Source organism: Macrosteles quadrilineatus, unplaced genomic scaffold, assembly GCF_028750875.1.
Source record: "Macrosteles quadrilineatus isolate MER2022 unplaced genomic scaffold, UCM_ALF_1.0 Scaffold_7__1_contigs__length_78375512, whole genome shotgun sequence".
Taxonomy (NCBI): Eukaryota; Metazoa; Arthropoda; class Insecta; order Hemiptera; family Cicadellidae; genus Macrosteles; species Macrosteles quadrilineatus.
Window position 1 is genome coordinate 40,929,270 of NW_026542600.1, and position 14,785 is coordinate 40,944,054.

Genomic DNA, 14,785 nt, shown 5'->3' on the forward strand with positions numbered 1-14,785 from the left:
GCGGGCGCAGTGGCAGTGGCAGCGGCTGACGTCACGGGAAGGAAGTGAGAGCGTAGAGCGCGCTATCTTGTAGAGAAGAAGCGAACTAAGACCGAGTGCTGCGCTGTCTTTCGGAGGGTCAGACCAACTACTTGAACCACCGATTCTGGCTCAGATCCGCTCACTATGGCTGGGCCGTTTCAATAAGATGTCTAGTGTAGAGATATAAAGTCAATGCTACAGGTGTGAATATTATTTTCCCGGTTTTGTCTCTAAATGTTTGTGTTTTTATGTCCTTGTGTGTGTTATTACCAACTAATTTCATTGTAGATGTTAACTTCCAGATTGCCAAATAATGTCTAAACCGTTTAAATACCTACTAACGTTGAGGACTTGACAAGTTCACATCTGTACAAGCCTGAAGACGACTTCAGTGTTGAGTCAAAATTAGTTGCCATAACACAACATGAAAGTTCACATAAATGTAGGTATTCACATGGCAGGCATTCTAATACTGTAGTAGTTTATTATGATTGTACAATTGTGGGTGTAGGATAAGGATCATTTTTCAATTCTTCTTTACTAAACTCCGTTTCAGCCATTAATTAGGGTTTCTCCAAATAGTTACACATATCATTGACTATATATACCACACACGTATTTAAAAAGTTTTTTGAGTAAAGAATTTTTTAATGCTTGTCAAAATATTACTGTAAGCTATTTAGTTTTTTATTCTGTTTTAGAACAAAGCAAAGAGAAAAAGAATTACATTGGTCGATTCAACCCGTACAGCAACAACCCAAAAATTTTTCTCAATTATTTGATAAGTTATGGCTTCATAAATGATTTTTTTAAAATTCCTATCTAATACATTTTGTTTTATCAAAAAACTTGCATTTAACTGGTACCTATTACAATACCCATGCACAAAAAGCTCCTTTATAGCATAGATAATGAGTGGTAAAAGTTTTCTTATATAGCTAAGTTAAAAAGTTATAAGAAAATATGTAAAAAAAAGAAATTTTAAAGTTGCGGAAAACAGCGGACTAGTTATACTTAGTGTAGAAACATACAGACAGCGTAGCGTAGCCGAGCGCAGCGTAGTCCAATACACACAGAGTGGGGGTTAAATGATACAGAGTGACACAAAGGAACCAGACGTTTTTTAAATAAGTAGTACACAGTAGTTAAAAGGAATAAAATGGTTTTAATGCTGTACATAGTGAAGTAGACATTCGCCATTTGTTACCAAACAGTTATTTTTTGAATATTACGTCACGCATATGGCGGCCATGTACTTCTCTACAAATGTTCATTGTCGTCTGAATATCATGTGCAACTCGGGTCAGGAAGTCTTGATCAATGCCATTGATCTCTTCTGTGATTGCCAACTTCAAATCCTCTACAGTGAGTGCTTTTTGAGCATAAACACGCTCCTTAAGAAACCCCAAAAGGAAGTAATCACAGCTGGACAAGTCAGGTGACCTTGGCGGCCACGGTATGTCATCAAAGCGAGAAATCATCTTGTTAGGAAACATTTGCTTCAAGACTCTCAATAATTGGCCTGCAGTGTGGGCTGTAGCACAGTCCTGTTGAAAATAGCCCCTTCTTCGGTTTATTTGACGTCTGCAAAGTTCTTGACGGAGAAAGGTGTTCAACATGTGAACATAGCATTGAGCGTTCACTTTCACTGTTACACCATTTTCCTCAAAAAAATACGGCTCAATAACACAGGAATGAGAAACCGCACACCAAACTGTAACCTTGGGAGAGTGTAGAGGTTTTTCATGAATGTTACGAGGATTCTGACTGGACAGTAACAAAAGTTTTGTTTGTTTACCGAGCCATTAAGGTCGAAGTGGGCTTCGTCACTCATTAACAATATCATGTTCGGCTCATTGTTAAGCAATCTTTGCATTCGCGATGCGAAGTTTACTCGTTTATTTTAGTCAGTCACTTTAAGTTCCTGCACTACCTGTATTTTTTAAGGATGAAACTTAAGATCTTTCTGAAGAATTCTCCTTTCCGATTTGTGGTTCATGTTCAGCTCTTGAGCATGTTTTCGTGCAAACCTATATATGTGTGCTATTTTTTTCAAATCAAAGCAATATTGATTTGAGTTTGAACATTTATTATGATTGTACAATTGTAGGTGTAGCAAAAGGATCAATAATCAATTCTGCTTTACTAAACTCCGTTTCAGCCATTAATTAGGTCTTCTCCAAATTGTTACACGTATTTAAAAAGTATTTGAGTCAAGAATTTTTATGCTTGTCAAAATATTACTGTAAGCTATTTAGTTTTTTATTCTGTTTTAGAACAAAGCAAAGAGAAAAAGAATAACATGGGGCGATTCAACCAGTACAGCAAACACCCAAGACAATTCAGTAAGTAACCATATACAGTATATCTATTTATTATTTAAAATGTAGTATAGTATTAGTATTAGACTTTATGACAAATCACCTGTCAAGAGAATTGATGTAATGTGATGATGTTTAATAAATAAATAAAATAATTTCCCCGTAAAATCCCTGTCTGGCAAGCTTAGAAATCAACTTGTTGTCCTATCTTTCTCCCTCCAATTGGCAGTACAATTGGCTACATTCCAAGCAGTGCTGTGGGTGTTTTAGCAAACTACGTCGACTCGTCGTAACGCAGTACATGACCGCACGTTATTTCCTATTCTTTAGACCGAAATTTGAAAGCCCAAGCCCGGCAATCGGGTTCGTTCGACGCTGCACTGCACCATGGACCCAAAAAAGTGATTTTTGAAGTGATGTCTGTGTGTGTGTGTGTGTGTTTGTGTGTGCTCTTGCAAATGTGTCGAAACGAGATCCGCAGTTTGTTTACACAACGGCATAGTGAGATCCGTTGGCGCTTCGAGATCCGGGGTGGTGGATCTCGGAACGCCAAAGCCTCTGATTGGTCCTCCTGAGCTTGTCAGGATTATGGAAATACCCGAAGTTTGCCGAAAACAGGTGGATCTCATTTGGGCTGGTTTTTCTATAGTGTGCATGTGCATAACGTTCTGAAATTCGGCACCACGTCGTGCTAGCGTCGCCTACGCACACCGATCATATACACCCGGTCACAGTGAGATCCCCTAAACTGACCAATGAAAAAAGAGTAGTTCTGGTCTGATCCTAGTTGGACTGCGGAGTGAAGTGATTGAAGTGGTTGAATTTCCTGAATTACTGATGATGTATCTATATATATAAAGTTGTATTAGCTCGATCGCCAAGTGGCTCTGTAGTCTAGTAGTTAGCCTACTACCTCAAAAACCATTTAAGTTATTGAGGTCTTTACTTTACTAATCATTAAATCTTTTACCATGTGTCCTCATGACTACGTTATATTTTGTTATCAAAGACTTTTGCAAATGTTTTATTATATTGTTCAATTTGTAGTTATCACATTGTTGGAAATGTATGTTAATGAAGATCCAGTATAAACTTTACGGATACATAATATTCAATGCCGGGTGTCATCCTTTGATTATTATTCAGGATACTTTTATTATATGTTTTATTGTATTGTTCAATTTGTAGTAATCACATTGTTGTAAAAGTATACTAATGAAGATCCAGTATAGACTTTACGGATACATAATATCCAATGCTGGGTGTCATTCTTAGATTATTATTCAGAATACTTTTGTTTAGACTTTAGTTATCTTTGATATTACATTTTTCCTGTTAAAATGGTCATTATCATTAATAATAGTTTTACATATTTTTGATTATGTAAACCATATCTATGTTATCTTTATGTTTTGTGGTTACATTTGTTTTTTTAAGCATTTATTTCTGGTTCAATGATGACATTATTCACAGAAGTGTTAACGAAATAAACAAAAAATTAACAATAATAACATCATGGGTTCGCCCAGACCTGAGACACCCTGTAACATAATTAATTTAGAGAAATATATTTAATCTTCTTTAGGCTTCATTCATCCAATATATCTTGAGGAAGTCTTCGACGTAGCCTCCTGTTCTTAGTTGCTTCGCCAAGATGAAAAGTTAATGCACAAGGAACATTGTTTAAAGATTTCAGAAATTTTGAGGTGGTTTTTTCATTAAAGGCCGAGATAGACTCCACTCCTAGCTCTTCATGTATATACCTGTTTCTAACAAACCAGGGAGCATTCACCGCTATTCTTAGAATTTTGTTTTGAATCACTTGAATTTTGAAGAGTTTGTTTTTTGATATAGCTAATCCCCAGATAGGAGATGCATATGTAATCAAAGGCCGAATTATTGATTTGTAGATTAGAACTGTACAAACTGGCTTCAGAGTAGATTTCCTATTGATTAAAGGGAAAAGCTTTGCAAGGCGTGCATAGCCTTGGGACAGTTTTTTTATTGAGATTGTAGTTCCAATTAAGTTTTTTGTCCAGCCATACTCCAAGATATTTTATTGTTCATTGGTCATCAGGGTTTAAAGGTAGAAAGTTTAATTTTAAATTTTTTATTACTAGGTTATAAGTGAATTTGAATTACAATTTATAATAAACCGTTTCTTATCGTTGGTTTATTGTTCTATTCATATGCATATTTCATTGGCATAACAATATATGAGAAGTTTAATTGTAATAGTGTAAGAAAAAATACCTTTGAAGTAGCCTAGTTATGCTTTTCCTGGCCAGCTTGAAGTAAATTTGATAAAATTTTTGAAGTTGACTTTAGAAGTACCATTTCTTATCAAATATGTCAACATCAAAGATTAGTAAAGACAAGTACTGTCATTTAAAAAGTTAAGTAAATTTATTTGCACAGAATTATAATTATTTTGTTCATTAATTCAGAACTAACTAGGACTTGATATGCACCAGTCATTCGCTAATCGCTATGTACCATAATTCGAGAAAACTTGACCAGATTATGAGCCAAGCTCATGATCAGTTTTACATATTCAAGTTTCTAATTATGGGTAAGATAAATTTTTGGGGACGATATGTTATGTCATACTGAGAAATTATTTATGCAAACTTATTTAGAAACCTAAAATACTTTTCCTGTAAAGATAACCTCTCAAACGACTTGCAACTTGTTTTCATTTATGCTAAAGTAGCTGTTTACAATTTATGATACAACTGTGTCTAATAGTTGGTTTATTTTTATATTCCTATACTTATTTAGGTACTTTCCTGTTAAAGGGAACATTCATTATTATCGATGATTTTTTTCTCGATATATCGATATTAACAAATTGAAACATATCAGCTGACAATGACGAAAAATATTGTTCAGTATCAACAAACATTAATGAAATGAAACTGTTCCAAAATAAATAACCTAACATAACAAACCAAACTTGCTGTAACATTTAAAAATTCCGCGTTTAAAACTTTCCTTTTATATTCAACCCAAACGAAATTTTTAAATGGTACAGCAAGTATGGTTGGTTATGTTAGGTTAGCTTGGAACAGTTTCATTTCTTGTTGTCAATTTGTAATGGATCGGAAAACCAAAACATCGATATATCGAGAGAAAAATCATCGATAATAATGAATGTTCCCTTTAACAGGAAAGTACCCTTATTTATTCAGCATAATGAAATACTAGTGAACCTTGTGCACAAAATCGTGCGCAATCTAGACGTACGAGAAGAAGGATTTGTATTGATCTTTTTTATTTCGCGTTTTTCGGGTTTCTTGGTTAGGAGGAGATGGTAAAAGGCCTAATAGAGTTCACAGTTTACGTGTTGTTTTTGCAGTTTCTTTTTGTGAATGTCATTAAAAGATTCTCTTGTGATTAATCGACGATAACCTAAAGGATAGACCAAAGCCCCTTGGTCCCCACCACCACCTCTGGCTTAAATCTGGGACTTATTTGCCAGGCCGATTCCCCGTGAAAAATCTTCTTTCTTCTTATGCTTGTCCTACTTTCAATCCTTGTCTAGATATACTATGTGTGCAAATTAAATTTAATTGAATACTTGAATTGAATTATATTTAATTGAATTTAAATTCGCCTTGAAATTTCCATGTCCTGTGAGAATCTGCGTTCAATAATGGGCCATCTCCCAATCTTGCTTCAGTCCCCTTGCATTTGCCACTCATCTAATGTCTCCTCTCTTCTGACACTCTTGCTTTCCAATGTAGTTGTACCCACCTCCTTGTCTTCCAAAATCCTTTCTTCAATGAGCAGCATTTTTTTATATGCAAATTACATACTATTTTATGACAAAAAATGTAGTTGGGTGCGTGAAAACTAATTATTCATACTTTGTTAGCAATATAAAGTAAAACAATAGTAGATTTCATCACTAGGGCCGGAAGTGACTCTTTTCATCCCGATCTCGAGTTTCAGGGATATGAGCATGGGTTGAAAAAATCCTTTTTGCCTTTGTAACGAACTATATTTTTTGTCAATATTGCAGTATTAGGCTATTAAGCAAACTAGTTTAGATAGCAAAAATACTTTTCATGCAAAAATAATATCAAAACGACTTCCGTTTTTTTTTTATTTGATAATGTAGCTTTTGGGAAAAATTCAACAATAGGCTGCAACCAACAATTGATATTTACTTTCAATACTTGCGATTGCTTACAATCAAAGTTTTCGACAATGGAGACACTGTTTTTTTGTAGTTTTTTCTTTCCGACGTAGTCGTACTCACCTCCTTGTCTTCCAAAATCCTAATCCTTTCTTCAATGAGCAGGTCGAGTGGTATGGCTCCGATCGAACCCCTAATCATATCATGCGATACTGTGTTGTATGATTTCCCTTCTTTCAAAAAAACTCTTCTTTGCATACTCAAAAGTTCCCTGTTAAATCTTATCTTCCTAGCATCCTTACTCCGGAACTCACATCCATAAACATTACTGGCTCAACACCCTTTGTACAGCGTCATTAAATGCGTCAGAGTCATGCCTCTGTTGGCTCTGGCCTCTATTAGCTCTGGCCTCTATTGGCTATGGACTGTCCTGCTAATTTCACTAAGACTCCTTTCATTTTTTCGCACATTTCCTCCACATGTTTTTCAAAAATCATTCCATTACCTACAGCCACTCCTTAATCAATTCTGATAACATAACAAAATTCCTGTTGATCACAACAATAGCGTTTTCCAAAATTTTTGGGACCCGCCCATCCTACCTTGTGATATAAGCTAATATTCTTTTCTGGGATAATAAAACATGTTTAAAACGAATATAAACCACTTCTGATCATTATTCTTGTGCACCCACCATAAGTAATCATACAGAAGAATGCAGCCCATCCTTTACAATACATGAAATTAGATAAAAAATTATTGTTCCTTCGATATTAATACCATCCATTCTAAAACAAATTAATATTCTGTTATTTAGTTTCAGTAAAACAAAGATCTTGAAAATCACAAAAAATAGTGTAACTGCTTTACTGTAAGTGGACTTTTAAATTCATTGAACCTTTAAAAACGTGTTATGCAGTAAAACACCAATTATTTAATCACAACAACAGAGTACATTTTTATTGTTTAAAAAAATTAATAAATCCTTACAGCTCATGATGTTTCAATTAATTTCAAATTTAGTATATCCAACTGTTAAAAAATATTTGTGTAAATTTCAGAGTATTCATCTGTTCAAATGTAAACAAACATTTTCTCCCTAAGAATAACATGGGAACTTTGAAGGCCACTGGGTCTGAGCCCTGATGGAATTTCGAAGATTTCTTGTTTGATGGCGAATCTACTTACAGGCCACTGATTAGGACTGTATATGCAAAACTTCACATATGCACGGTGTTTTAGATATGCACCATGTCTTTAAAATAATTGGAGAAAACCTGCACAGGTTCTGAACCAAGCTCATATTAATCAGTTTTACATATCCACAAAATTCTCCAATTATTGGAGAGGATAATTTTTTATATGCAAATTACATACTATTTTATGACAAAAGTTGTAGTTGGGTGTGTGAAAAATAATTATTCATACTTTGTTAGCAATATTTATGAAGTAAAACAATAGTAGATTTCATCACTAGGGCAGGAAGTGACTCTTTTCAACCCGAGCTCGAGTTTCAGGGAAATGAGCATGGGTTGAAAACCCCCTTTTAGCGAATTTCCCATATAGGGAATAAGCTATTACCGTAGTACTCATGGTAAGACCTGGACGCGGGACCGATTTTTTTTTCATTTTGAGGTCCCTAGAGGCCAAAAACACCATCCGTTCAAATTCATATATATATATATATATTTATATATTTATATATATATATATATATGTCCGTTAGCACGATAACTCGAGCAAAAATGATCCGATTTTGATGAAATTTGGTACAAACGTGTAAACCTACGTTTATTCGAACGAGTTCGCGATCCAGCATGATCGGACCATGGGAACGGGGGTTTACGGGTGGTTTTATGGGGTAAAAATAGGTTTTTCCCATTTTTGACCCAAAAAACATAAAATTTAGCAATTTCTTTCCAAACCATTTTGTAGAGCTTAAAAAAACAAATAATTTAGTACTGTATATTGAAGCGTTATTATGCGCCTAATGGTTACGGAGAAAATTCCAAAAAATTGTAAATTTAAAATTCCCATGTTATTCTTATGGAGAATAAGTAAATTGTTGTAGTTTGCTTGTTTATGAACATATTTTGATCAAATTTGGAAAATGTTTTTATTTCTTACTAACTATTAACGTTTTACAAAAAAAAAAAAAAAAAAAAAAAAAACAGTTTTACTCTCCCTGATGCAGCAAACCTAAGTACTAGTTAAACTAATTCTATTTAAATAGAGAATAAATGTTATATTTTTAAGTAGACATTTCAGTGTAAATCCAATCAGTCTAATGGAAATTCGCTTTTGCTGCGGCGGGGGTATTTGTCTTTGTAATATTGGGAAAAATTGAACAATAGGCTGCAACCAACAATTGATATTTACTTTCGATAATTGCAACTGCTTACAATCAAAGTTTACGACAGCGGAGACACTGTTTTTTTGTTGTTTTTTACTAAGGAAGAAAACGAGCTCTTTTAGACACGCAACTTATGTATTAAAAATTAATGTTTCTGCTGCAGTAGCCCGACGAAAAAATAGTATATTTCGCTACGCCACTGTTAAGTCCTCTAGTTTCGTTATTTTTTGTTCTTTCATGTTTTTTATGTTGTTATGTCATGACAAAAGAATCACCTTTTGACAAATTATCTTTACATTGTTAAGGCTAATTAGAAGCGAAAAAAATGTTTACAATGCAAAAGAAATGTTAATCATCTTTTTGGATTTTACCAACATCCAAAATACAAACTTGTACAATCAATTTGAGTTTGAACTTTAAATAGAAGGCATAAAAATGAACAATTAAAAAACAATAGCATTCTTTAGGTTAGGCCTTCTATAAATTTCAAATTTACATTGATTTTACAGTTTTTGTCGTTACAAATTGAAACAGTTTATGATACAAGAACATAATGTTTGATTGTTTATAATGGCAAAATCCAAAAAGATAATAAACATTAGTGTTGCAAAGTAAACAAGGTAATGATGAATTTAGCAGTTTATAAACATAAACAAATAACAAAAACAGGTGTTTTCACAGCAGCAAAGAAAAAAAATCATTTTCTTCTGTAAATTTCTACCCATCACAACATGCTAGAATCTCGGATATGAACGTTGGCCTCCCTAAACAGATTGGTCTCCGGGCCGGAGCAATCATCGTTGCAGCTCTGGAGATGTGATCTCTAAGTGACCGTCTTTATATTGACAGTGAACACACAAACAAGTCTTGTAAGCAATGCCAATGTCAGCGAAATCATTCAGATTAGAAAAAGTGTCGGATCTCAGTTTGACCGTGACATTTTATGCGCGTGTATTAGAGCCAGTTTCAAGGCCAAAGCGGATCTCATATCGACTTACATACTGGATCTCACTGTAAATGCGAAAAATCAAATGCAGTTTCTTAGCATTATTTGAAATATGGCATGACAAACATGTATCAGACATTTTAATTAAATAGAGTATAACGTATTTTCTTTCAAAAAGCACCCCTTCTGCTGGATCTCCAACAGCTGGATTTTTACTCGGATCTCGTTCCGACACATTCGTAAATATGTGTGTGTCTGTGTGTCTGGATGTGTACAGAGCTAGGGACTACACCTGTGGTCCGATTTCGATGAAATTTGGTATGTAGGTTCTAATCCATGGTATCTCCAGTCATTGTTTTCATTTTTTTGAAATTTTGATTTTTAATGAGGATTTTCCCATAAAAACCCATAAAAAACCGGAAAAATTGGATTTTCTCAAAAATGGCCCGAACGATTTTGATAAATATTTAGTATGTTGTAGCCCATTCTGAACAAAATGGTACAAATTGCATTTCTGTAAAAATTACGGTTGAAAAGTTATTGTAAATTATGTTATTTTCCCATAAAAACCCCATAAAATAACGGAAAAATTGGATTTTCCCAAAAATGGCCTGAACGATTTTGATAACAATTTAGTATGTTAATATGTTATAGTCCTTTAAATTCTGAACAAAATTGTACAAATCCCATTTCCGTATATTTACTCTCACCGCTTACACATGATAAAGGTTGTTGACAAACTTATGGGAGAAAGTATGTGTCAGAATGCTGATACAGTTTATTTTATTCTGTTTTAGAACAAAGCAAAGAGAAAAAGAATTACATTGAGTGATTCAACCCGTACAGAAAAAACTCAAGACAATTCAGTAAGTAACCATATATACCTTTTACACCTTTTCTTAAATTGACACTCTTTTTGATCAATCATACGCAAAGTACTATAGTGGAACCTCAATTACAAATAGGCTTGTTAATGTAACGGGTCTATTTGGTTAAGGGGGTAATTTCAGAATCTCTGCTAAAACTAGTGATTTTTTAAAATATCTTTAAAAATTATCATATATACTTTTTTAGGTTTATTTTGTCTTAGAAAAAGGTTTCCTGCTGTTAAAGTAAAAAAAAATATTTTTTTAGGCTGTATACTTTTTGGAGTTTTTTGAGTTTTTTTCGGGGGAAAATATAATATGGGTGTTTAAAATCTCTTATTACTTTTAACTACTGAACCAATTTTATTGTTTGATATCTCATTTTAAAGAGCAAGAAAAGTAGCCTACTAACTTTCTGTGCATACTCATACCTTTTCTCAATTATTTTATGAGTTATGGCTTCATGAATGATTTTTTTTTTAAATTCCTATTTAATACTTTTTTTTTTTTAAACTTGCAAAATTATTTGGTACCTATTACAATACCCATGCACAAAAAGCTCCTTCATAGTATAGACAATGAGTGGTAGAAGTTTTTTTTTCATATAGCTAAGTTAAAAATTTATAGAAAGTAAGTAATAGAAACGTCTTATAACACTTAAAACATATATTTACGCTGATACTGTTACTCACAATACGGTAAATATACAAAAAAGATGGTAAGTGGTGATCGATGATGGTAGGCGAACGATCATTCGCCTATTGGGTCTGATGATAATGGGAGTGTCCAATCAAAATCGATCACCACTTACCATCTTTTTTTGTATATTTACCATCTTGTGAGTAACAGTATGAGCGTAAATATATGTTCTAATTGTTATAAGACGTTTCTATTATTTACTTTCCGTAAATTTAATAACACGTACAATGCTGATCAAGAAGTTATTTAAAAATGTATAAGAACTTATATGTAAAAAATAACAACATTTTAAAGTTGCGGAAAACAGCGGACTAGTTATACTTAGTGTAGAAACATACAGACAGCGTAGCGTAGCCGAGCGCAGCGTAGTCCAATACACACAGAGTGGGCAGCGCAGCGTAGCGTAGCGCATAGGTTGTAGACAGTCTTAATAAGGTACCGTCGTCGCGATATATCTTGAGCTTTGGTCTACGTTATTACTAGGAGGAGTCTGCTCGCCCGCTCAACGAATGGTAGGCGCGCGACGTTGTACTAGCCGTACGATAAACATAGCCCCACTCACACAGACACTACACCTTCCCCCCGCACCCTTCACCCGTGGTTGTGCGCACATCACGGCATTGGGCAGACACAACCACCTCTATAATAGACGCCGCTATGTCTGAAGGCTGTGACTGACGCAAGACTGATGAATGTGGTGGCATAATCACAGAAATTGTATTAAATTTTAACATATTTTAATATAAAGTATTGAAAGGAAAATAATATTACTGTTTTGAAGTAAAAAGTGACACTAGTCCTTTCTATAATTTTTTAATGTAAACAATTACAAATGAAATGCCGAAATTACTGTGGAAAAATACATTTTACCAATTCTCTTGGTTTAGTAAGGTAATTAATTAAAGGCACCGAATCATTTTCTTGAAGAATACAAAATTTGAGCGCGGATTTAAAATATTTAAATATATAACAAGTCATGTAAGTTTTATATAGGCTATATCTATTATTAGTATAATGGTTGGATTAAAAAATAAAATAAAACTTACATTCTACTTCAATCAGAATCACATTCCATGCCTTCGATTCCAGAGAGATCGGAGTCAGGTTCGTCAGGGTTGTCACTGTTGTATGCATCTTCGTCGTCCTCACTATCAGGTCCACCAATGCAATAATTATTGGGTCAATGCGTTCATCCATAATGTGATCGGATTCCCAGTAATCGGCCTCAGTTTTTAATACATGACGACAAAGTGGCAACCAGTCATTTTCTGTCATGGAACCAAATTTGTCTTCACACAGTTTTTTTACGTCGGCGATTTTGTATGTTGTGTTTCGACTGGCAACCCAACCCTTCACTATTGCCCAAATGTTCTCAATCGGGTTAAGGTCTGGGTGGTAGGGTGGTAGTCTCAAAACGGGTATAATTATGCTTAGACAATATTTCGTCAATTTCATACTTTTTATAAGCCGGTTTGTTTCGACATATCAGTACGTAAAGTGTTGGTTTCAACATGTCATTGGTATAAGCAATGTTCATTTTGTCCAGCCAATTTCTCATCTCCTGCTTTGTAGATCCACTATTTGGCGTTGTCAACAACTACCACGCTGTTCGCAGGTAGATTAGGGATTAACAGCTCTTCTAACCATTTTTTATAATTTCCTTTATTCATATTGTGATGATAATCACCAGTAGTTTTAGATGATTTCCACATCAACAAAGCATTTGGTATAAATCCCATTTCCCCTCCAGCATGAATGATTATTAATCTTTCTCCTTTAGATATTTGTTTCATATATCCTTGGCTGGAATTGTCGCTCCATGATTTATTTTGGACGTGTGACGAAAGAATGTAAGTTTCGTCCAAATATACTATAGGTCTTTTTTCTTCCCTGTACTTTTTAATTTTTTGTAAATATTCAATTCTTTTTTGGACAATGTCAGGTTTCTCAATCAAGATTTGTCTATTACTTTTGGTTTTTTGCCACTTAAATCCCAATTTCTTGATTATCTGCCATACACTAGTGTTTTTCCCTTGGAAATTTATACTTTCGACCAATTTTAAACGAATTCCATCTACAGTTGGACATCTTTTCTCGTCGATGTAGAAATTGTGTATGATTCTTCTCACTAGTGCTTGGTCAAAATCGTCTAGATCAGTAATATAGCCTAGCATTTTTGATTTCTTTTCTTATCAGGTGTCACAAACGACGTACTTGCACCAGAATCGACTACAGCTTTTTCCCGTTTAATTTGTGTACTTATTGATGTGCCAGTAGCCCTGGCTGTTCTTTCCTGACACTTTTGAAGAGGAATGGTTACTGAGCCGTTTTCCGCTTCAGATGACATGAAATTTAAAACATTGGCAATAACCTCTTTGGTCTGACTATGTATTTTTTTGTTCTTGACTTTAGACACAATGGGAGGCATTATTGTTACTTTCAGCACTCAAACACTGACATAAACTATAACACAACAAAGTACAACACTGAAAACTTTGAACAGCGCTAAGCATAGATGTTAAAACAGCAATGATTCGTTCAACCAAATGATTATAGGCATACAGTAGGTGGCTAACTGCAAGTGAGCGCCGGCTGCGCCGCCGAGCGGATGTTTTCAAGCCTGTGTAGTACAAGGTAGCACATGCGCTGAACAACCTCCCCACCCCGAGTCAGCGGCTGCTGTTCAAATTACAACCGTTGTCGCAGCTCAAGATATACCGCGACGACTGTACATCAGTATAGAGAATGGCTCTGTCGAAGACAGCTCATATTAGTATTGTCAAAAATACCTTAGGTGGCAGTTTTTGATCAGTAGGAGAAGTGTAGGGGTGCATGAAGGGTGTAAAGGCAGGGACAAACATGGTGAACATCACCACTTATTTGCAATCATTAGGAAACACAAGTCTCTGTTTATGGATTACATGAGATTGTCGACTTCAACGTTCGATTACATATTTAGTTTGGTAAAGGATGATTGGGAGAAGCTGACAAGTAATTGGATATATATAATATATAAATATAAATATAATACATTTAGTATATATTGTACAAGCTATATGGTACAATATAGCTATACAATATGGCTATGGTTGGCTGTGGCTATATGGTTTTATTGGTGGTGGTATATGTGTATATGGTTGTACAAGCTTAAATAATATGTATACAATTCTTAAATATAAAAAAAAAGCGGTGAGGCGTATATTGAAACTTCCACGAAAAACACATGTAAAAGAATATTTTATGTCACTTAAGATAATGACAGTCTATGGGATGTATATATATCAAACTATCATCCACTTCAAGGAAAGGGAACATATACTCTAAAACCATTAGGAAGTACTCATGAATATAATACTAGAAATAGGAACAATATTGCAATACCCATACATAATTTGGAACTATTTAAAAAGAAACCTTCTTATGCTGGAGCATTATTTT

The 14,785-nt window shown here is 34.4% G+C and overlaps 1 protein-coding gene across 9 annotated transcripts in view; it reads left to right on the forward strand.

Moving 5' to 3' along the window:
- LOC128997898 (uncharacterized) overlaps positions 1–14,785 on the forward strand; it is a 58,044-nt gene that overhangs the window by 12,482 nt on the left and 30,777 nt on the right. For 7 of the 9 annotated variants that reach the window (XM_054423695.1, XM_054423696.1, XM_054423701.1 and 4 more), the window contains 2 exons: positions 2,298–2,366; positions 10,580–10,648. In XM_054423695.1, coding sequence (XP_054279670.1) covers positions 2,298–2,366; positions 10,580–10,648 — 138 coding nt within the window. Of the gene's footprint in view, positions 1–375; positions 464–2,297; positions 2,367–10,579; positions 10,649–14,785 lie in introns of those variants that run through there. The other 2 variants (XM_054423704.1, XM_054423702.1) reach the window with 2 other exon arrangements.